This window comes from Gossypium arboreum, chromosome 8 (genome assembly GCF_025698485.1).
Source record: "Gossypium arboreum isolate Shixiya-1 chromosome 8, ASM2569848v2, whole genome shotgun sequence".
Taxonomy (NCBI): domain Eukaryota; kingdom Viridiplantae; phylum Streptophyta; class Magnoliopsida; order Malvales; family Malvaceae; genus Gossypium; species Gossypium arboreum.
Window position 1 is genome coordinate 142,014,896 of NC_069077.1, and position 24,433 is coordinate 142,039,328.

Below are 24,433 nucleotides of genomic sequence, written 5' to 3' on the forward strand. Positions count from 1 at the left end.
AAAATATAATTAGAGGTTGAATAAAATATGAAATTAAATCTTATTGAATCTAGTTTCACATAGAAGAAACGGTGTAAGCAAAAGGCTTTAATATCAGGAGATATTTGAATTTTTGTGAGACAAGGTCAGAGTGATTTTGAACTCCCCTGTTCTGATTTGTAAAAATCATTAAAAATTATAAAAAATTAATTAGGAGTCATGCTATATATGTATGGATTCCTTATTGAGTCTATTTTTAATATAAATAAACGTCTTGGTTATTTGAATTCTGTAAAAGGAGAAATTTGGTTTGTAGTGAACAGGGTCGAGCAGTAGAACCCTGAAACAGGGAGACTTCAACTAATAAATTGTACTAATTGGCCCAACCAAAATTCTAGAAAAAATTAGTAAGTAGATATATGAGCCTAGATTTGGGGAAAATTTACGGATTTGGATTTCGAGTTTTGTAACTCGAGATATGATTTTTTGCATCTGTAACGCAGTTGGACAGCTTGTCTGGAAAGTGTGATATAAATTGTTTGAATTTGTTTAAGTGCTCAAATAAGTTTAGTAATGCCTCGTGCTAGACTCCGGCGACGGTCTCGGGTAAAGGGGGCGTTACAAGTAAGTTTAGAAATTTTAACAAATAACAATTATAGGCCAAGCGCGAACTTAAAAGAATTAATTTTAATTAGTGAATTTTGCGATTTTAAAAGACTTAATCAGGTAAATTTGGTTGAAAACGAGGTATCGAGACCTCGGAGTTATAAACCGAGCAATAAATATTTTTATAAATATTTATGGAGTGTTATTAAGTTAGTATTAAAGTTTCGTTAGAAAATTTTAACGTTTGGTTAGTCAATTAATTAAAAAGGACTAAATTGAAAATAGTGCGAAATTTATTAAATTGTGATTAAATAGTTTAAGTGATTAAAAAGGAGGGATTTAAAAGGCAATTGGACCCAAATTGTATGGGCTGGACGGTTGGGCAAGAAAATCAGCAAAAAAGACAAGGAGAAACAAGGGCAAAATGGGAAATTTTGCAAATTAAACATATAAAACAAGACAAATTTGAAAAATCTAGAGATATCATCATTTTTCTTCAGCAAAAACGCCATGGGAGGTCTGAAAGCTGCTGGTTTTTCATACTTTGACATATGTGAGTTCAATTCTTACCCTTTTATTTGAGATTTTTATGTTTTTGTGACTTTTACAATTAGGTCCAATTGTTTAATTCGTTAGTTTTTTATTTTATGAACAAAATTAAAAGCTATCATTGATAAGTGTTAGCTGTTTATGATGAAATAAAATGAATTTGAAGCTTTGATTTTGTTGTTTGATGATTTTATCAAGTAATTTTAATAGAAATTGATTTTAGGACCTAATTGTGAAAAAGTTGTGAATTAAGGTTTAGTGTTAAAATTCTGATTTTCAAAGATTGTGTAATAGTTTGGAATGATGGAATAAAATGTTAATTGAGAAAAATTAGCTTAATAGATGGGCTAATTGAGCAAGGACTGAATTGTATGACCTTTGACATTTAAAGGAAAAATGGTAATAAACATCTTGAACTAAAACAATATTGGACAGTAGAAGTAGACTAACTTTGAAAAATCACCATAAATTTAAAAAATCGAATTAGAAGATGAATAAAATATGAAATTAAAGCTTATTGAGTCTAGTTTTTCATAGAAGAAACGGTGTAAGCAATGGATTTGTAAATTATGAGATATAATGAATTTTGTGAGACAATGTTAGAATGAATTCGGATTCCCCTGTTTTGACTTTGGAAAATCACCAAAAATTGGAGAAAATTAATTAGAGTCTCAAATTTATATGCTTTGAATCCTTAATGAGTCTATTTTCAATAGAATCAATGGGAACATTATCCGAATTTTTTACTGTGATATAATTAATTTTAAGTGAAGAGAGGTCAGAACTGTTGGATAGTGAAACAGGGGAAACTTAAATGAATAAACTGTACTAATTTGCTAAACCAAAAATTTTTAAAATTTTATGGTGGAATGATATGTGAGTCTAGTTTTAGGGAAAATTTACGGATCTTAATTTTGAGCTTTGTAGCTCTAATTATAAATAATTGAGTGACTATGACTCGTGTGAACAGATTGATGTGAGCATTAATAAGTAAATTATGAAATCGTACTTACAAGAATATTATATACATTAAGGATGTGGAATGGAGAGGAGGAGGAGGAAAAATATATATGAATATTCAGTTAGCATGGCTAATTTGCATGTTTTAAGCTCATGGACTAAATTGAATAAAAGTAAAACTTTAGGGGGCAATTTTGTAAAAATGTCAAAAATGACTAAATTGAAGGGAATAAATTGTTTTATTATCTAAATTAATAAATTGAATGAAATTATCAATTTAATATTGGGTGAAATTTGGGAAAATGGTAAATTACCAATATGCCCCTAAATCTTGGTATTTCTGCAATTTAGTCAGGTAAGTTCGGATACCCTAAATGAGCATGTAAATATGAAAATTTAAGTATTGTATCGTATTTTATATGATATTCTAAATTGAATATATGAAAAGGATGTTACATGAAACATGAAAATGAATACTAAATAATATAAATTAATTGAAATTATTTTAAAAATTTCGGTAATGCCTCGTATCCTATCCCGGTCTCAGGTACGGGTATGGGGTATTACATGTTGTTTTTTCTCAAATGATTCATGGTCTCAATTAGTTAACTATGTTGATACTAGATTTTTATTGAATATGATGGTCTCAAATGAGATATTTATTTATGTGTTGAGGTACAATTATATCATGGTATTGGGTAAAACAAATATTAATTGTTGCCTTTTCAAATAACGCAAAATATAATTGCAATGCTTAAAGCTAGCTAAGAGAGTGTTTGTCTAAGGTTAATGACCTAAGTATCTAGAAGATAAGTAATTATCTCTATAGAAAAACACACCATTTTGTATGAAGCAAATGTAGCGTTTATAGCTCTATTAAAAGGATGATACATAAAATGAGATAAAACGAAACATATTTCATCAAAATTATTCTTCACTCATAACTTTGAGAAGAAATGTGACGTTTAAGTACAACAAATTTCTTCTAGTGATAAATTAATAGATCAAATTACTGACGCCTTACCAATTATAGCATTTGAAAGACTAGTATATAAAATCGAAATGCACTGATTCAAAAATGTGAAGTGACATTGTCACTAAAGAGAGGTCAAAACATATCGTAGTCATTTCCTTTAGTCGATGTTTTGTTGCATTGGATTTTTCTGTTAAATATTTTTAACAATACAGCTTGCAATAAGAGATTGGGTATTATTTCTCATTTATCAAGTTTTTATATTGTAGGAGTAAATATCAAACTCTATATGAACTTTGGTCCAATATGCATACAAAAATAATTATATTAATCGATATGGAAATAAATGTATGTATTCATTTATTTAAATATAGACTTTTGAACAAAATTAAAGTTTCATATATATATATGAACCACAATTCAAATTTCATGAGTATAATTACACCAAATCAATGTGCGTCTATCAAATTACACATTAAACAAAAATTCGTATAAATTTAATATATTTATCCCTTATATAATAAAATGGAGAAGATGATATTTTTCACAAAAAATATATTTTAAATAATTAAATTTACAACTTGGAAATTGATACGGGCTAAGGGTGAGTTTGGATGGGCGGTGCGTTTACTGCGGTTAGTGTAAAAAAAATGGTGGCGGTGAGATTAGATATCTCGTGAGCGATCTGTAGCGTGAGATAAAAAGTAAGCTAAACGCACCGCACCGCACCCAATCGCCCATCCAAACCCACCCTAACATCCTTATAATACCTCATGATAAAAATACGGGCAAATAAAATAAAAATTTCTTTAATTTTATGAGATCGGTTTAAGATATAAGATTTTATATTTAAAATTGTTTTAAAAATTAAATTTATTTGAATTTCAATACGTTAATTCATAAATTTAAAAACTTTTTCAAATGTTTTAAAATTTGTAAAAAATTATAGTTTTTCAACTTTGTAATCTTCATTTTTTTAATCAAACCCGTTATACTCACTTTTTTTTAAATAAATAAATAAATAAAATAGCTTTTATATTTAACTTTTTTTCAGAACAATATGAAAAAATTAATTACTGGAATAATACAAAATTTTAATTACCTAATTTATATGAATGAAGCATGAGAATACCAAATAATATGACAGTTGACTATTTGAGTTTATGATTCTATTGTATTTAATTATGATAGAATAAATGTATCATTGTCATCCCAAATAGTTAGCCGCCATGTCATTTTTGAATTATCATACATGTTAGTTTGTGTGACTTGAATCTCTTCATTTGTTGAAGAAATAAATATAGTGGGACACTAAGAGGATTTCTGGGGGCGAGAGGCCGAGGGCCGAGGTACGGACTATGCCGCACACAAGTAGAATCCATATAGAACTACACTTATTCTATTTAACATTGATTAGAATATAATTTTTTAATCTTTAAAAAGATGTAGTTGAAACTCTTCTGGTATAATTCGTTTTTCAACATTAGAGAATTTATTTCCCACTACCCGTGATTTTTTCTAAAAGGATTTTTATGTAAAATTTGTATTTTTATTTTTCTTATTTTGCAATTATTTTATTACCATTATGAACTTATATTATAACAATACACATTTTATATTATTCTGGTATTCAATTTTTTTTCCATATTATTATATATTTTCAATCTAATAACACCTTAATTTTTATTTTTTTAAAATTTTAGATATTTAAACACGTGCAAACAAAAAAACGGAAGCATTCCCTTTTAATTTGCGTTTGCCTCTTCTGTTTTCCCGCTGTCCGCGAAAACGAAATCAAAATCAACTCTAAAACATTTCTAGCCCGCCTAATTTAAATTCCCCAAAACAATCAAAAAACGCAATCCGCGTCACATTCCATGTAAACAATATCAGCCGTCGATCACAATCCTATCTATGGCTCATACATAACCCTTCCTTTTACACGCGGATCGAGATTTCCAGCCTTCGATAGAAACTAGAAACTTTAATCGCACATTCACTCCTTTAAATATCCTAGAATTCCAATCGTCAAGCATTCGCAATTGTTTTCCCTTTGCTCGTAATTCATTTCGTTGTAAATTTGTTTCCGTAGTAATCATCAAATCTTTCGAAGATGTCAGGCAGAGGCAAGGGTGGCAAGGGGCTCGGCAAAGGAGGTGCCAAGAGGCATAGGAAGGTTTTAAGAGACAACATCCAGGGCATTACTAAGCCTGCCATTCGCCGTTTGGCTCGTCGAGGAGGTGTCAAGAGGATCAGTGGCTTGATCTATGAAGAAACTAGGGGAGTATTGAAGATTTTCTTGGAGAATGTGATTCGTGATGCTGTGACTTATACCGAGCACGCCAGGAGGAAGACCGTTACCGCCATGGATGTTGTTTATGCCTTGAAAAGGCAGGGCAGGACTCTCTATGGTTTTGGTGGTTAAGTTTAGGATCATTCTTAAGTTCTTAACTGTAATGCCTTTAGATCTTGACTCTAGATCTATACCGTTATGTACTTGTTTGTGTACTCGAGTGATGTTATAATGATTGTAACCTTAAGATTGATCGTATAATTTTCATTTGCAAAACTTTCTTTGGGTATTCCTTTGTTTCTTGCAAAACTTTGAAGCCATGGTTTTATTTTAGTATGCATTCATACCTGCGAATGATCTTGTTGAATGGTTTGTTGTTGGCAGTAGCCAATTCATTTGTTTTAGCAGCGATTTGCTTTTTTTAATTATGGGTTGAAGTCGGAAGTTGAGTGAAAGTTGCTTAGCTATCGATTTTCTAGAGGAATAGCTAAGAGATTTTTACTAAGAAGTAAGTAATTATCTATGATTGAGCATGGTATTTTTCTTGGGTAGTGACGCATACTGTTTCGCGCAACTATATGACAGTTTGATGATCTTATCTACACTCCATAACACTCTGAAAAATAAGAAAATTCATGTTGCCTATTTTGCAGATTAGTTGCAAGCCATTCCTCGAAGTCCCTGGAAAAGAACGAATCTTGCTTCTTTGTTGGAACAAGCTGCGACCAACCTCTTTCGTTGGAGTTTAATCTCCTACAGCATGCAAAATATCCTCCATAGTTGATCTACATATCGCACAATAATCATCATTTGCAATTCCACGCTTTAGTGTCTCCACTTGTGTTAGTTGTCGTTGCTAGAAAGCCAATCAAATGAAAGTCCGAACCCTTTGAGGTCCTTTGTACTTCCATAGTAATTTCCAAATGTCAACCCGCGAGTTCCACGAGTTTTCCTTGATCAACTTTTAGGCACTCTTGATAGAAAAAGAACCCATTAAGGCGTCCACCCATGCAACTCTATCTGATCCGGCCGACTGGTGTGGGGGAGGGATACTAATAATATGATTTAGGATCTCGTCCGGCAACCATACACGGAATAGATCTAAATTCCATGTTCCTTCCTTTGTTACCATATCTCAAAGGAGATAGTCCACATCAAGGTTATTTTGTTAAGGAATATGGTTCAACAAAGGGCTAACATCGGAGATCCAACTATCCTTCCAGCATCTAATATTGTTACCATTTCCAACTGACTAGATGATATTCTCACGAAGAAGGGGCCAAATCCTCGAAAGAGATCTCCAAAGATAGGAACAATTGCCTCGACTGATATCAATAGGTACACCTTTTTCTACCTTGTACTTTGACATGATAACATGGGCCTAGAGAGAATTAGTATTTTTTATTTATTAATAACATTGGCTTTAGATTGATTGGGTTCATTTTGAAAGGAAAATTATGGTAATTTAGTGTTTATATCATTTATATCATTTTAAGTAAATAAGTTGATTGAGTTTTAGTTCAAATGGTATGAATATGATTACCAATGTAAGAAGATGTGAATTTGATTATGCTGATTATCTTCTTATTTATGGATTAGAGAAGATATGGCAAAAAGAGTTAGATATAATAAGAATTTATAATAAAATTGTTAAAAAACAAATAAAAATAATTTAAAACTTGTTCTAAATTATTATTGTTATGATACTTGTTATTATCAACTCAAAACTTGAATGGGACTTGAGTGGGTTCAGGTCAGATGCCATTGAGCTTGTATAATAATAGGTGTTTAGAGGTGGGGTACTTATATTCTTCTATGAAGTGACATGTGAGATCACGAAAGGAACCACGTAAACGTTATTAAGTTTAGAGTAGAATATTTATTAATATACATAGAACTTACTTAATATGTTATATCTATGAATAATATCTATATCATATAAATAGAGAGCATCACCATCTAAAAAAATTAAACAATTGTACTTTTTAAATTTAATTGTATTTTAATTTCAAAAGTTTCATTCTTAAAATTATAGATTTAAAAATGCAAATTCTTCTAACTTTTTGTTCAATTACATAAATTTTTTTATAAAATTATCAAAATTATTATTTTTAATTTAAAATGTTACATCATTAATTTAATATTAAAATTGTATTTGTGTTTCCTCATGATTATGTGTCCTTTCAAAGTTATGATTAAAAAAGGAAAAGTTGTGTGGATGTGTTTGCATTTTGCAATCACATGGGAAAATTGTGCATAAGTTTTGTAACTTTAACTTGGATTTGAATAAGATTGTAAAACTATGCTCTGTAATGCATGGGGTCTACATACTGAGCCATTGTAGAGGGCAAGTAGACCATAAACGTGTCTTTTGAAAATATCGAATGGTTCCTGAAACATCGTTGCCCCAACTCTGATTCTTTTCTGCTATTGAATTTGACTCATTCAATCACACTTCACATTTGTCATTCTTTTTTTATATTTTTTCAGGTAAATTCCACTAAAACAACTTAAACTCCAAAAACTTTACAAAATATCCTTGATTTTTTTTTCATTACGGAAAAAGGAAAATGGACGGTGATTGCACAAGAAAATAAAAAAATCTCATATGAATAGAAGGGAAAGCTGAAAATGGTAAGCTGGTCCCACATTGGATGATCAGAGGGCCCCTTGCAGTTTAAATCAATCCGTACCTGTCCCACATTGGATGATCAGAGGGCCCCTTGCAGTTTAAATCAATCCGTACCTAATCCATGTCATTGCTACTTTCTAATTCCGAAGATTTTTTAAGATTTTTTTAATGAAGGGTTTAATAAGTTGAAGGTTGAGATTTTCATTGCTTTTAAAAATTATTTTTGAAAGTGCTGTGGAAAATACTTTCGAGAAATATTTTTAGAAAAATTTAAGTGTTTGATATCATTGTCAAAAATATTTTTGAGATGTAAAATATTTATTTTAGACATGATATTATAAAGTAACAAATATGTATTTAAATAATTTTCAAATTAGTTAATATTATGATATTTTAGTAAAAATATAAAAAATAATTTATTATAACTTATTGTTAATATTTTAATATATAATATTAATTTTAAATATATCTAAGTAATTAATATTAATTATTTATTAAATTTAATTAGAATATATAAACTATATTTAAATATTTAAATATAATAATTAAATATTTGTAATTAGATATTGACACAATTGTATTATTTTAAAAATATTTTTATTTTTAATTAATGCTTTTAACACATTTATAAAACTCATATTAAATAACCAAGAAAGAGAACACAAAATAATAGCATCAAACACATTTTAAGTAAAAAGTAAGGTTAAAAAGGTAAAATAACAGCCAAAAATATTTTTTGGCTGAAAAGTTAAAATTTATTACTTTTTCATTTCTAAAAAAGGTAATCTCAAAAGTTAAAAAAGTTGCTCCAATGATATGTATTCTTCATTGCTTTTAAGAGAAAAGCACTTTTTTTTAGAAAAAGTTCATTCTAAAAACAATGGAGAACACACCCGAAGTGAAAAATATTGATATTATTAGTAATAATTATGAAATGGATAATAATTTTTAAAGATATGATTTATCTATTTTTTATTTGTGAAAGGCTGGTAAGTTTAATTTCGATATATTTCAAGGGAATTAAATAATGTTGTAAATTGCTTTACGAAGATGGCTACTGGATATTTAAATGTAATTTGTAGTTTTATTGAGACTCTAACAAGTGTTTGAGCATTATTATTGATTGATTTTAAGCAACTCAAAATCAGAATAAACTCTAATTAGAACTATATTGATATAGTTTATTTTTACCAAAAAAATAATAATTTTGATAATTTGACCAGATTTTCAAGCTAAGAAATTAATTAGAAAACTTAACACCTTTCATTCATCCTTAGAGGTTACGAAAAGGCGATTATAGAAAGAGTAGAAGTGAACACGCTACATGTGATGGACATTGGGAATTAAAGAAATTAGAAAGCAGTGTTGTAATAAGGAAAAACGAGACAGAAAAGTTGTAAACATTACAAGAAAGCCGTAGTCAAGTATGTTGGGGTCGATTCAGAGAAGATCGAATACACAAATTTACGTAGAAAAATCATGAGTAGAGGATACTTTACTAAATGAGCAAAAATTAAAAGAGTACTAGATGAAGATAATCTCAAGAAATAAACCCTAAATCCTGAAAGAACAAAGTACTCTAGTTAAAACTCGAAATTCTGCAAAACTCACAAAACTCTCTTAATCTCAAAGATGATGAAGATGATTATTCTAAGTTACAACAACCCTTTTTATAGGTTAAATTCGTAGATTAAATATGACTAAAATAACCTAGATTAATCAGAGTTTAATTGGGAAGCAATAGCGAAGAGAAGAAAATCCAGTTGAATTGGGGAACACATCACCACGTCGTAACGTCACATGCTCCTCGTCAAGACATGGCCAATCTTCTCACTGGGACATCGTGGCCGTCTTGTCGCGACATCGACTCTTTCCCATCACAACGTTGACTCATAAATATGAGACACTCCACAAAGTAATATCGTTTTTATAGATAAAGAATTACTCGCATGTTTTAAGAAGTAAACATACCATCTGTTTGATCAAAAAAATATATTTGTTTTCTAAAAAAAAAGTTAAGAAATGATTTTTTTTTCAATAATATTCGCATTTTGTGCATTTAAGTTAAGCTTTTAAATATGGTATTTGAATGAAACAATAGTTAAAATTCTTATAAAATACATGTTTATATAAATTCAAATCGTGTTATCCCATTCCTTAATATTGTATATATAAAAAAACGATACTTTATAATCGCTTTCCATAATTAAGTCATGATAAATAAAAATAAATGTCTCATTTGAGTTAAAATCAATGTATGAAATTACAAAATTAATCAAATTTAATGTATAATTATAGAATTTAACCCTTTTTTATCATCTTAAACCTTTATTAAACATTTTTCGATAAAATTTAATCTTTTATTTTAATCATTTTAAAAGATTATAAACAAGACTTCAATTATTGAACATTCGGGCTAATAATTTTACTATCTTCTCCGCCATTCCCATGCATATCAGTTTATAGCGTTGAGTTCCGCAATTAATTGAAAAAGATAAAGGTAAAGATGATACGCAATGTCACATTCGTGTTTTGGCAACGTGGTCAATGATAAAATTTGATCCAAAGAGCAAATCCAAGAGTTGGCAAACCAAAATTTTGACATAATTTTTTTTAAAAATTATTATTTGTTAATTAAGCATCAATTTAATTTAAAAAGTTATTAAAATATCCCTAATAAAATTATAATTGCTTTAGCTATGAATATAACTATTCATGTATTGGTTTATCTGTTCAAGCTCGAAGATCTGCCCGAAATTTGAGAGAGTTTGGGTAAAAATTTAGACCCATTTAAAATATCAGTCAAGCTTAGATTTAAACATTTAAAGCTCAAATCTGTCCGATCACTGCTTTTAAGTTTATAATACTTTATATTATGTTATTTTTATATATTATATAATTTAGAAAAGATATATTAAATATATAATATTATTGTAATATAAACATTAAAATAATGTTAAGATGACTATATTAAAAATTTTAATAAATAAAAGTATAAATTTTTATTAAATATTAAAATAATATAATTTTATAATTTTTTAAAAATAACATAAAGGACTTAAAATGAGTTTAGGTTAATCTTTTGTAAATATAGATAGGTTTGGGTAAAATTTTATACTCATATTTCGGGCCAGGTCGAATTTTGAGTAAACATAAAGTATATTAATATCATGTTTAGGCCCAACTTGAATCCAACCCGACTGATCCTATAAACACCTATAATTATGAAGAACAAAACACCCCTAATAAAATATAGAAACAAAAAGGAAAAAAAATGTTATTTTTTTAACAAACAATTTTTTTTTCTAAAAATTAACATCCACATAATAAATAAGTACAACTGAAAATCATTATCCACTTAGAAACTACTTCTTAAAAAATAATTTATTTTACCAAAAAGTAGAATGTAATTATTTTCAACAAAATAAATAATATCGAACGTGGAAAATATGATGAAAGTCTAAAGTCTAAACACTTCTGTTTGCACTTAATTTAATGAGACTGGTTATGCTTCGAAAGATTTTAATTTACCCCCCACCTACCCAACGCAAGAAACCTTCATTCAATGCTAAGTTTAAAGGCATCCAGAAATGGCGCTATTCTTCATTCAATCACTCGTGTTGACTGCTGTTTAGCTCTACCTTTCTTATATCAACTACCCCCATATAAATAACATTTAGATTTAGATTGTATTTTATTTTTATTAAAAATAAATAAATTAATTATTATATGTTAAATCAAAAATAAATTAGTTATTTTTGTTAAAAATTATTTATTTATACTTTTAAAAATTAGCGTGAATAATAAAACAACTAAATAGTGACATGTGGCATGTTATATATACATGAAATATCTTTTAACAGTAGAAATTAGATGAAATTTTAATACAAAGACTAGTTTACTTTTTAATCTAACGTATAGAGATTAATTTATTTATTTTTAATAGAAAAAACAAAATGTAATAAAACTATTAATACAGAACTGCCATGATACTTTTAATACCAACTATCTCATAAAAAATAAAAAATGTAAAATGTTACATAATAAAATTGAGTAGTTATTTATGCGTGTTATTTTAAAGGGTTAATTTTAGAAGATTTTCAAAATTCATTAAATATCTAAATTAAATAATATCATGTGATCTGATAAATAAGTAAAATAACATACATACTTAATTGAAATAAAAAATTAAGTATCAATTAAATATTAAAATTAATTTTAAAAATTTAATTAAAAATTAAATATTGAAATTAATTTTAAATCATAAAAATAAATTTAAAAAATCAAAGATGAGAATTACACGTGGTCCAATAATTTAAATAACTAATAGCTGTAGTTTTACAATCTTCATTGGGATAGTGACTATATAATAATTTCACGATTCTGTTTATCAAACCAAAAAACGCAGGGCATCTTGACACCAAAATCCTTGTCATCGCTGTCCTTTTTTGCTTCTTCTCAACTCAGCTCAACTCGCCTCTACGCTCAAATCTACTTTCGCTTGCAGTTCCCTTCGTTATTAAGCAATTATTGTATATATTTATTTATCTAAATCCACTGCTTTTTTGTACTCTCTGTTTGTCGGTAAAGAGTTGAAACGGCTACTGCAATTCATTTAACGAAGAGAAGCTTTTGTTTCGTTGAGAAATAATCCAAACGCTTTTTTTCTGAGTTCGTTGATTTCTTTTTTGTTTGGATCAAACTCAAAATTCAAAATTCTTCGCTCTCAAAATTCATAGATCTTTTCTTTTCTTTCCTTTTCTTTTTCACTTTTAAGATCTTCACGTAGAAATGCAGCATCAACAAGGAGAAGCTTCTCCTAGGCGTCGAAGTTCCGCTTATCTCAACGCGCTCTCACTAGAAATCGAGAAAAGACTTCAGCGGGTGAGTTTTTTTTTCTTCTCACCTCTTCTTTTTGTTTTCCTGTTTGTTTCTTGGGATAATGTAAGGAACGACGAAATGATTTTTATCCGTTTTAGATTTTCTTTTTCTTTTTCTTTTTTTTCAAATGAATCTTATATTATTTTCCTTTTTCTTTTCTGAAATCGGGAAATGTATTTGTGTGCGTTTAACTTCTTTTAGTAATCATTTAATGTTGACTAGCGCCAGAGTAATTATGAAATGTAATATAAGTAATTTTCTCTTCTTCTTTTTTTAAATAAAAATTTTCTACTGCTTAGAGCCTTTTGATCGATATATATATTCAATTTTTTTATTGGCATTAGCGTCTTCATCTCAGAAACGCAGCTCATTACAAGAATTATTCGCGGATCTAGCTTTGGAAATCGATGATCGAGCCAAAGGTTAGCTTAGACGCGGTCAACTTCCTCTCTTTTTCTCTCTCGGTTTTTTTTTTTTTTGTTAGTTTTATTTTTTCTTACTAAGATTTACATCAAATTAAACTTAAACTAATTAGTCTTCAAATTCTTGTGCCTTTTAATTGATTAAAGGATGAATATATATGAATACTATTTACTCGAGCTTGAGGATTTGATGGATTTCTCTTATTGGTTTTTGTATTGAAATTGAAAAACAGATATAATTCTAAGTAGAGAAGATCTAATATCGTCTCCGGAGTACAGTGTTAATGATCGGTTATGCTTTTATGATGTCCTTGCTAATTACTATGTTCGAGTGCCCCTTCGTGGAAAACCTATCCTTGATTTGATTGTGCAAGTATGGAGCCAATCATTTGCATCTCACACTTTCGCCCTTTTATTCCATAAATGGGTAAGCAAGACTCAAGATTACTTCATAGTTCTTTTGCCGTTTCAAATGAATCGTTTGTGAATACATTTGTGTGGGTGTTGCTGAAATGGTTGGTGGCTTTGCCATGTGCTAATTTGGAGTGAAAACTGTTCTGACTAATTGGAAACACCTTTTGGTTTTGAAAACAATCTACATTACATTATACAATACATTGTTCTTATTGTTTTGTTGGCTTTATTCCCTGTTTAAGCACATATTTGGGTTAGTAGTGATATAGAAGTGCAGATATCGTGAGTTCTCTGGATGAAAATGGCCATAAAAACACCGGTCATGGCATTTTATTTATTTTCATGTCAAACAGTGCTCAGCAGTTATAATAATTGCTTCTACTATATGTTCTAATTCAGATAACTTTGCATTCGGGATTCACCAATGTTGTTTTAATCAGTGGATGATTTGCAATTTTTTTTTCCTTCTGCAGTTGTTTGAAGTTGAACTGGATCATGCAGATGTACTACTTCGTTATTCCTCTGCACTTGTTCAGGGCGCAACAAATGTTCTCTGGTAGGAATACAAATTCCGAATCTTTGTACTTCCACAAAGTATTCTCGTCTGCCGCATATTCTAACATGGATATGGGGATATAATTCTTCAAAGATCTTCCAAAGACTTTTAAAAAACTGAATATACTTGTATATGACTTTCGCACCCTAATCCAAGAAACATAGCTAGCTTTTGAAGTTGACATTATTAATATACGGTCATTTTTTATGAAAGTAGCAGCATAACTCTTGGCCTGATAATGTTATCTGTTCAGTTAATTTTTGTGATTGTATGCAGGATTGATATCCAATCAAATGCCAGGTGTTTCCAGTCTCTCTTTAAGGTAAACTAAAAAGACACATATTGGGGCTTTCTTTTATGGGTTAAATCAATTTTTGGGCCTGATCTTGGAAATTAATTTCACATTGAGGCTTAAACTTTATGTTTCCATATTAATGTCTGAACTTTTTTTTTGTTTCAAGTTAATCCCTAATATTTCATTGAAAACTCTAAAGTTCAACCCTAATGTGGGAACAATTATCAAGTTTAAGGGCTAATTTGAACAAAAAAAATTTTAGGCCCCAATGTGACAAGAATTGCCTAGTTCAATCTCCAATATAGAAACAATTACCAAGTTCAGGCCCCAACTAGTGATTTAACCTTTCTTTTATTATTCTTTTTGAGAGAAACTATTTGTTGAACTTTTATCCTCCTATGGACTCAGTACCTTCTCGATGAAGTTGCATTGGAGCCTACACGGTTAAATAAAATTCCAGTACAGGTCAGTTATTTTTACTTTTATGTCAAGTTTTGCATGCTGACATATAACTACCATGTTTTACCCTCAAGACCTTTAATGTTTTGTTACTATTTACCATCAATAATTTGTACCTTTCAGGCCCAAAGGGATCTTTACCTTTTACTTTCGAGGTTCATATTCTTTTATAACGCAGGTTGGGTTGCTTTTTCTTCCCTTTGAAACCTTGATTTTGAACAATAATGTACATAAATGGAATGTCCATTTATGATTTTGGACTCTATGTGCAGTTGAAAAACTTGAAAGCTTCTTGAAGCTATGCCCCACATTTCCAAATGCTATATTGGTTGGAGGACCAGCAGATATATTTGTGACTGAAGTAGCTGACCAGGTGAACTTCCATTTTTATATTAAATAGGGTTGAATCTCAAAATTACACGTAACTTTAATGTAGTATATTTATATAAATAAAACTTTGATTGCCGTTCAAATATATACATGGAACCTTAAGTTTGATTCAATCGCACATGTTTAAATAAATATGTCAACTTATTTTTATGTTAGATAAATATAATTATTTTTTCATGCAATATGCGTTAGTATAGAATCACATAAAATCGGAGTCTACAACATTCCACATTAAACCAAAATTCATATATAATTTTAAGATTTATCCGTATTAAATACTATACATTTTAATGATCTTGTTCTATGGCTAACATTATTGAAAAATTTGTATTAGCCAGCTTCAAAAATTAAAAGTGGAGCCAGTCCTGCTGCATTATCTTGTTCAGATTAAAGTTCTTGGGGGTATTATTACTACCAACTTGTTCTAGGTTTTTGGGATGGGTATTCAACTGCTTGTTATGAGCTTAATATCATTTTCATTTTTATTCTTTTGGCAGGAATGCAACTGAGAGTTGCAACAAGTACGAGGTTGAGGACTTGTTTGTATAACTTTACCTCACCCGGTGGCCCAATGTATCCTACAAGGGCCGTGCGTCATGCAGCTTGGGATGCCTTGGATTTACTGTTTCCTGTGAGTATAATACCCTTTTTTAAAAGCAAATAACCATCTAAGAAAGTGGGTGACTTGATTCCAGCGTAACACTAACAATTTTGATTAAAATATTAACGTTATTTAAAAAAAAAAAGCTTCTCTTAATTTAAAAAAATAGAAAACAAATTCAAAGTCAATATTTTAATTGAAATCAATGATCCTTAAAAAATAAAATAAAATTCTCATTTAAGCATCTAAATTTTTTCAAAGTTCTAATTAGACTTAACAATATTTTTCTTTAGATTCTCATTAAATCTCTCTTGTTTTTAGAAAATTTTCAGTCAGAACCATTGAACCAAATTAGAGTATAGTGGGGAGACTAAAACAATTATTTGACTTTTTTTTCTTTTTTAAGTCTGATCGGATATAAAAATCCGTTCAAATTTATATAAAAACATTCTTTTATATAAAAATCCAGCTGATTGGATGGTTTGACATGAATTGATTCATGATTGAAATGTGCAGGTTGGACGTTACCCTCGACATCTTATAAACATGTTCTTTAGATTATTATATCCCTGGTATTGGCCATCTTCATGTTGGAACTTCATATTGTGTTACATCAAGGCCATGTTTTATTGCTTGTTGAGGTTGATCTTCTCTAGTTGGGGAAAGCTTAGAGAGCCTAAAAGAGCCTAAATCCATTACTTTTTAATCTACTAATTCATTATTGTGCAATAGAATCAATATGAATTACGCTGTATTGTATAATAATGGATAAAAAGTAATTGAGGAAAGCTTAACCTAATTTTTATATTTCTATTGAAATATTATTGATAAAAAGCTCATTATTAATAGATTTGTATATGAAATATAAATTTAAAATATTTAAAATATAAAACAATTAATTATAACACACTAATAATATTTTTTATATTAAATATACATTTTAAATATTTTAAGCAATAAACATGGTTTATTTCTTATATTTAATTTTAAATATTAATAAAATATAACCATCACAAATTCAAATGTATAATGTTATATATTTGAAATATATTAATAAAAATATAAATGTAAAACCCAATATAAACATTACATAAAATGCATTCAAAATAAGAACTCAAAAAAATGTTCTTATTTTTTTCAAATGCAAAAGCTAAAAATTATAGCTTTCGTGTTTACGTTCAAAAGCACTTTGTAATGTCAAAACTATCTGTTTAGTATTTGCTTATGCTTAAGACTCAAAAATGTTTTTAACCCAAAAACACTTGAAAAAGCAATATGAAAACAAAGCCTAAATCAATCAGCAAAATTTGTTAATACAAAACGATCTTTTTTAACTTTTTTGATTCGATTCCAACAAAGATTACGATAAATTAAAATGCGCACTTTCCAGTTTCATGAATGGCGAATTGTTTTCAACTTATGTTTACCAAAATGTAAACAAATTGAACCAAAACGATAACGAACTTGAAATGTATGAGAAAAAAGAACATACATGGCACACAGAAATAAGTATACTGCTCAAAATTAACACATAATTTATCTGACCTAGATCTTACATGGATGAGATGCATTTTTAATTTGGTAAAACAGAAAATCCATATGCACTAAAATCTATGATTAGCATTCAATGACATAATGATGGAAGTCGATTAAGAGCAGCACTAGGTTCAAAACTTGTATATCAATAAAGAAAAGATAAGGCACCGGCAACTCACCAACCTGATGGTCCGAATGTTCCGGCTAACTCGTACGGAGATGGCAACCATAAGAAGAACCAATACTCTTTACCATAGCGTGGAGCTAAAGCCATTTGCTCCTAGAAATAGCATAGCAAGCTCACGGAACGAAATTAGACATTATGTAAATTCAACCATTTTTCGATCTTAGCTCTTGACCTATAGTATAAAAGAGGTTAAGAGCACGTTCTAGCTGACCCCAAATAAAAAAGCAGTCATATGCTGAGACTTTGAGACTTCAGTCACCTTTTTTTCACCGTCGAGAAGCCAACTGGATGAACTGAACCAGAGAGATTCTACAACAATTGACTACAGTAAGCCACATCAGCAGCCACAATAGATAAAGGAGAAAGCATATTCCATTCACAAACAATATAACAAAGTGAAGTAACTTTTAATACCTAAGTGCCTAAACAGGGAAAGGAATTGTATCACTGACAACACAAAAGATGAAATCCAGAACAGCTAATAAAGAATCCATAAGAGAAACAACATAAAGAAATCTACCTCATTTACGATCTCCCTGGTTTCGCAATGCAGGAGCAACCAAAAGGCAATGCAGCTCAAGGCAACAGCAAGATTAATCCTCCCACAGCATGCAGCCAATATTCCCTTAACATGTGGAAAACCAAGAGAAAAAGTTGCCTTTTGATCCCAACTTGTGGGGTGAGGCAGTTTCAATGAAACCAAAATCACAATGGCAGACAACAAAGAGCTTTCCACCGACCACACCCTTTATACCCATGTCAAAGGAACAACTAAGAGTAAAAGCCCAAACTCCATAAATTAAGAAACTAATAGTTCTCTTCATCAATAGTTCCTCTAAATAGTATGGTTTTGGTAGAGATACACAATACAGTCGGGTATCAAGCACATAAAGTCCACAGAAGAAAAGACTGAAAACCGACCAATAGAACAAGAGAAATGGTTCAATTAGTCTGCATTGCTTCAGAATGATACTTCTCTAAATCAGCGTCAAGATCTTCTGTAGAAACCTTTTCTCCGCGGCCCCTTCCTCGTCCATGGCCTCTTCCAGAGCCACGGCCTCCAACACCACCACGTTGCCTGCCGAACCCAACACCCCTGCCTTGGCCACTGTAAAAAAAACCATAGCAAGATTAGTAAGTCAAGTTTATCAGTAACCAAAAGTTGCTGACAAATAAGAGAGACGAATTATATTAAACATATTCTGCACAGAACCACTAACACAAATATGGGTGTGATACCATTATGATAGGCAGGAAGGTAAAAAGCACATAAAAATATGAATTCTTGTATGTCCCATTAAGTAAAACATATAAAATACATGCAGCATAACTACTGAAGATGCTTGTCTGAACACACATAGCCAAACAATTTGATCACTTTTGCAGACTTTTGTAAACCAAAAACTAAAATTTCAAATAAGTTGATAATTATGGAGAAATTTCAGCCAATACTTATTGTTAATATTAACATCTCTTAAGGAGATTCCATGCAACTTTAGAAAATTTCAGCATGTAACATGAAACAATAACAGAAGCACTCTGCAAGTGTAAGATCTCAATTAAGGTTACCAGAAATGGAATCTAAAGTTTGAAGGAAAACAAGGTGTTATCTAAATATGTAATTAGGCGTACCCTCTAGGGGCTCCATTTGAATTTCCAAAGGTGCCATTAGCAGCTGAAGGTACAGCAGTAGTAGAAACGTTTGCTCCAACAATCTCAATTTTCATTGGCTTCCCATCGAGCTGAACATTGTTGTATCTCTTGACTGCAGCCAGAGCATCTGCTCGGCGAGAGAAGACAACTTCTGCTGTTCCCTAAGAAAAAGAGCTTTTTGGTTCTAAACTACTGCATGATACAAAGAATTTCATCGGAAGGACCAGTTTATGCCAATCTCAATTAGATACCTTCGATCTTCCACTCCTATCGTAATGGATTGTAAATCGTTTTAGATCACCGACCTCAGAAAACAATTCCTGTATGCAAACACATAATAATTTAAAATATAAAACAATATAATATCGATATTTAAAGGGAAATTTATGCAAGTACAGCTATTCATCGCTAAACCTTTCGATTATATTGAAATTTTAACAAATTTCCTAACAGCTAAGCCCGAGGAATCACCAGGAACGTAAGTTTATCGTGAACAAAAATTCAAATCAGTAACACAGTTAAAAATATTAACAGATCGAAGCAGAGCAGTAAATCTCATATTTAAAATTCAATAAGGAAATAGCAGAAAACTTTATGAAAAAAAAAAAGGAAAAATACCTTGACATCGTCGTTGGAAACCCCATAATCTAAATTAGAGATGTAAAGTTTCGTTCCAGTTTCGATTGCGGAGGCCCGACCTGCTTGTCCTCGGAACGCCGCTCCCTTATCCGAATACATATCGTGCTGCCACGACGTCTCCGGCGCCTGAACCAAAAAAAGAAGACTTGCTTAATTGATAAAAGATCCAATCAAAAACCAAAAAGTTATAATCAGATCTATACTCTTATCTATTTACCTTAGCTGTCGTATACGGTGTAGAGCGATTTGCACGGCGTTTAGGAAAGCGGCGGGCAGGTCCCGGTCCGGATCCACGACCGCGACCGCGGGAGTTTCCGGATCCGGATTTACGGCTGCGCTTGATGAGGTCGTCTAGCGACATCTCTAAAGCACTTGACATTTTATTTTTCTTTTTGAAATCTTAGTCAGAACAAAGAGAAAACCCTAGACGGAGAGATTGAGAGGAAAAAGAGAGAAGATCGGAGGAGGGAGATAAGACTTCCACCAAAAGGAAGAACTAAGATTTTATTTATTTTTAGGGGGAATAAACTAATAAAATATTTTATTTAACACGAACATTTCAAGCAGTAGGGTTACTTTAGTCTTTGTACAATTACTATCTCAATGCTATTAATATCGTGCTTATCTTGGACAGGGATGCCAAAAACAAAAAGAGGTTAAATTACTTTTTTAGATCTAAACTTAGCAACTTTTCTTACATCGGAGCCTAAATTTTCTTTTTATCAAATTAGGCCTTTAACTTGATAATTTTTCCCACATTAGATGATATTTAGAAAGATTAGAATCAAAATTAAGGTTTAGAAGCAATATATGGGTGGTGAAATCTAATTTTTGACAAAGCTAGCTAAGTTTTCGGTTTAGAGATCTAGAGGCTTTGATATGTGATTTTAGAGTAATTTAATATTGTTTGTTGTTGTTTTTAATGCCTTTGTATTGTGTCTAACGCGTATGTAAAGTGTCAACTCATTTGAGAGCCTCGACAAGCAAGGACAAAGGCAAACAAAAGCTTCCTTAAGCTTTGATTTGGAAGCTAGTTGCAAAGGTGAGTGATCTTGTGTGCTATAGTTAATGTACAAAACAGTGAGTTAAAGGAGGCTTAGGTGATCAAATCATCTAATCCAAGTTCTTGAAGTAAGTGTTCCTACCTAATCGTTGATATTTTATAAACAAGCTTACTTGTGTCATATGATAAATACTAAAAGTAACATGTTTTAATCTAATTCATAATGCGTTTTGGGGTGATTATTCAATGTTAATTATGAATTTTATGCTCTCGATCCTTTAAATTCATGTTTTGATACTTAATAAAGCTCTTGGGAGCAAAACGAGCGAAAATCGAAAAATCAAAGTAATCTGTAGAAGCCACACAGGCTAACCTATTTCACATGGTCGTTTGATCCATACGGACGTGTAGTAGGTCATGCTGATTGTGTGGATTTACACTTTGAACAGCGGAAAAACACAATTTTTAGGTTTTTTAGGCATTCTAAAACGTATATATGACAGAAATAATAATATAGGAGTGAGCCGTCATAGAATATTAAAGAAAACAACTCGAAAAACCACCATTGAAGCCTATTTTGAAGCAGATTTCCATCAATATTGAATATTCCTAGATGATTTCTTAAGAGGTTATCCTGAGTTTCTTTATTTCTTCCAGTTATATTGTATCTTGGATGTTTCTATTTTCAAGCATGAACTAATTTTCTAAATACCTAGGAAGATGAATCCTATAATAAATTCTATCTTTTGATTTTTATTTTACGCAACAAATACTTAGTTTATTGTTGTCAATTATATGTGCTTAATTCTTGGTTTGATATTTCTATATTATTGATACATGTTTGGTGTGCTTAAATAATATAAGGAATAGACCTTGTTTAAAAGTAGATATTGTGTAATTGAATGGAGTTGCATGCAGTCCTAGAAATAGGACGACATAAATCTATCGGATTAGAGTCAAATCTAATAGGAGAATCCATAGTATGAGTTAATACGATAATAGGGGTTTTAATTAGAAAGAAATTTCAATTAATCAACCTAGAGTCAATTGCTCTTACTCTCAAAAGAGATATTAGCATAATTTAAGGATTTCTACGAGTCAAGTTGCTAAGTAAATAAATTACGTAATTTAAATTGACAGCTACAGATGAAATCTAGGTGAATTCTTTCATGGGTATTGTTTCGTTTCTTGGTTGTTAATCGATTATTTTCATGATTTGTTAAGTTGCTAAGTAAATAAATAGGTAAATTCCCCCTTTCATTTATTTTACAGCTTTGTACGCACAGTTCAAGGGCACGACAGTTGCCTAGACTTAGAATTTTAGTCACGAAAATAAGAAAGTTAGTAATCTAGTCCCTACGGGATCGACCTTAATACTCTATACTACTATTTAATTAAGTTAGAGTGTAAGAATTTATATTTGGTGGTTTTGACGCCCATCAATAGCCAAGTTGAATGTATTTTTAGATACATTGATGGATTTATTCACTTCTAACGCTCATGGTGTAACTTACCTCAATCATGAGTAAGTAACTGATTGTGTATATATAACTCGCATATTTTGATATATTGAAAACCTAGGTTCAATTGTTAATAAAGTAAAAAGTTGGTATGTTGGGTATACAACTTATGTATGGCATAACACTACTTTCAACAATGGAATTCATAGCCCATTAAAGGGTAAATGATATCCTTTTACGGTCTTTGTATGGTTTGAGAAATTAGAACTCACACTTTGAGCAAACAGAGGTTCAAAATTAGCAAAGAATATCAAGTTGATTGAAGGCCGAGAAACGACCAAAATCATTAAGTAGAAAACAAATGTATAATTTTGGTAAAGGGTTAATTGCTGCAAATAACACAAGGCTCACTTTTAAAAAAAATACCATGCAACAACACATGTTTTCTAAACTATATTTTTTTCAACATTTAGAATGGATATATTTTCATGCTTCTTCAATCATAAGTGCTCAACAATGCAAAGCAACCTTTTAGGCATGGCAAAATACATAGGAACAACACAATATCTACAAAACACGCTCAAGGTTTGATATGAGTAATGGTAAGAATATATCTACATAAGATTATCAATAATAGTGGTTATGTTTGGCTAAATGTAAACAATGAAATAAATAAAAAATACGAGCTTGTTTGATTAATAAATGGTGAAAGCTGCACGCTTAATCCCAACAAGGAAGATAACATTATTTGGCACAATACCTTATATGTGAATTATATGGTCAAATTTGGTTATGCTTTTATATAGATGTTAAATAAAAGGTGAAAAATGTTGGGATTTTAGAAATATTACAAGGAATTTTAGTTAGAATGTTTTATATGATGATTGTGTAATGATGCAATATTGTCTAAAGAAACTATCTAAAAGACATAAGAGATATAATGTGGATTGCCATAGGTGTGAAGGGATTCCTAAAACAATGAAACTTCTTTTTTACTTTCCTTCAAGTCCATTGAAAATATATATGTTAAAAATTATGATTTCAATTGTAATATTAGAAATGTAATAATTATTTGCTGAGTTTAGAGCATTATTTACCTTCAACTAGCTCGACTCCACAACGACAATGTTCAATACCTAAACAATTCAACAAAGAAAATGCTTCAATTACATGTGGCTCTAGAGTAAACTGAAAATGCCCCAGTTTACTTGGCTGCAGTTTTTGAGTACTTGGCCGCTGAGGTATATCAAATTAAAATCAAATCATTTAACTGTGTTTGTGTATACTTAAATTTCGTGTTTCTTAACTTGGGTTTGGATATAGGTTTTGGAATTTTTTGGGAACGTTGTACGTGACAACAAGAAAAACAATATCATACCAAGGTACGTGCTACTCGCCTTGAGGAATGACGAAGAATTAGGGAAGCTTCTCGCTGGCGTAACCATTGCTCTTGGTGGTGTGTTGCCGAATATCAACCTAGTTCTTTTGCCGAAGAAGACTGAAAAGGCCGTCGGCAAAGAACCCAAATCTCCATCAAAGGCTATCAAGTCTCCTAAGAAAGGTTAATTTGATTGTTAAGAGACATAGTTTAATAGGGCTTTATTTTTCTTAGTTGTATTTCTTTTGGGATGTTTTAAGCAAATTGGAATAACTGTTAGAGTCCCATTATCATGTCTACTAATTTAATGGAAATGAAACATCTAATTTCTATTCTCGATATATATTTTTTGGTACAATTTTGTTTTCATCTTTATAAATAAGATGAAATCGTGGAGGCTGCTTTAGCAAAAGGACACGTGTATTATTTGTTGAAGTTATTGTTGACATTAAACATTAAGGGCATGTTTGGTTGAGGGAATGGAATAGAATTATAATTAGTAATAAGGTTGTTTGGTTTAATATAATATAGGTTGTAATAGCATAACGAAAAAGGCTTAACTGACCA

General features: G+C 30.4%; 4 protein-coding genes across 19 annotated transcripts in view; 3 read left to right on the plus strand and 1 right to left on the minus strand.

The window, feature by feature from the left end:
- LOC108467790 (60S ribosomal protein L35) overlaps window positions 1-24,433 on the plus strand; it is a 99,057-nt gene that overhangs the window by 46,702 nt on the left and 27,922 nt on the right. Inside the window, exon 1 of one of the 10 annotated variants that reach the window (XM_053018337.1) lies at window positions 585-595. The exons of 8 other annotated variants lie outside the window; for them this stretch is intronic. The gene's annotated coding sequence lies outside the window, so the exon portion shown is untranslated. Of the gene's footprint in view, window positions 1-584; window positions 596-7,150; window positions 7,161-24,433 lie in introns of those variants that run through there. One more of the 10 variants, XM_053018341.1, reaches the window with a different exon arrangement.
- LOC108467722 (histone H4) lies at window positions 5,075-5,649 on the plus strand. The gene has a single exon (XM_017768474.2). The coding sequence runs from the start codon at window positions 5,181-5,183 to the stop codon at window positions 5,490-5,492; it is 312 nt and encodes a 103-aa protein (XP_017623963.1). The 5' UTR covers window positions 5,075-5,180; the 3' UTR covers window positions 5,493-5,649.
- LOC108469061 (uncharacterized) lies at window positions 12,353-16,809 on the plus strand. Its single transcript, XM_017769953.2, has 11 exons — window positions 12,353-12,876; window positions 13,232-13,295; window positions 13,529-13,722; window positions 14,183-14,265; window positions 14,542-14,587; window positions 14,969-15,025; window positions 15,143-15,197; window positions 15,292-15,392; window positions 15,748-15,811; window positions 15,907-16,040; window positions 16,527-16,809. Exons 1-11 carry the CDS (start codon window positions 12,784-12,786, stop codon window positions 16,698-16,700), a joined length of 1,065 nt encoding a protein of 354 aa, XP_017625442.1. The 5' UTR covers window positions 12,353-12,783; the 3' UTR covers window positions 16,701-16,809.
- Window positions 17,401-20,551, minus strand: LOC108470232 (THO complex subunit 4A). Of its 7 annotated transcripts, none has more exons than XR_008269617.1 (7): window positions 20,243-20,551; window positions 20,005-20,151; window positions 19,638-19,706; window positions 19,366-19,547; window positions 18,254-18,841; window positions 17,993-18,042; window positions 17,401-17,826 (listed from the first exon to the last, which is right to left on the minus strand). XR_008269617.1 is itself a non-coding variant. In XM_017771513.2 (5 exons), exons 1-5 carry the CDS (start codon window positions 20,402-20,404, stop codon window positions 18,676-18,678), a joined length of 726 nt encoding a protein of 241 aa, XP_017627002.1. In that variant the 5' UTR covers window positions 20,405-20,539; the 3' UTR covers window positions 17,401-18,675. The 7 variants fall into 7 exon arrangements, 1 of the variants encoding a protein (XP_017627002.1); XR_008269615.1 differs by having other exon boundaries at window positions 17,401-17,905; XR_008269618.1 differs by having other exon boundaries at window positions 17,993-18,055.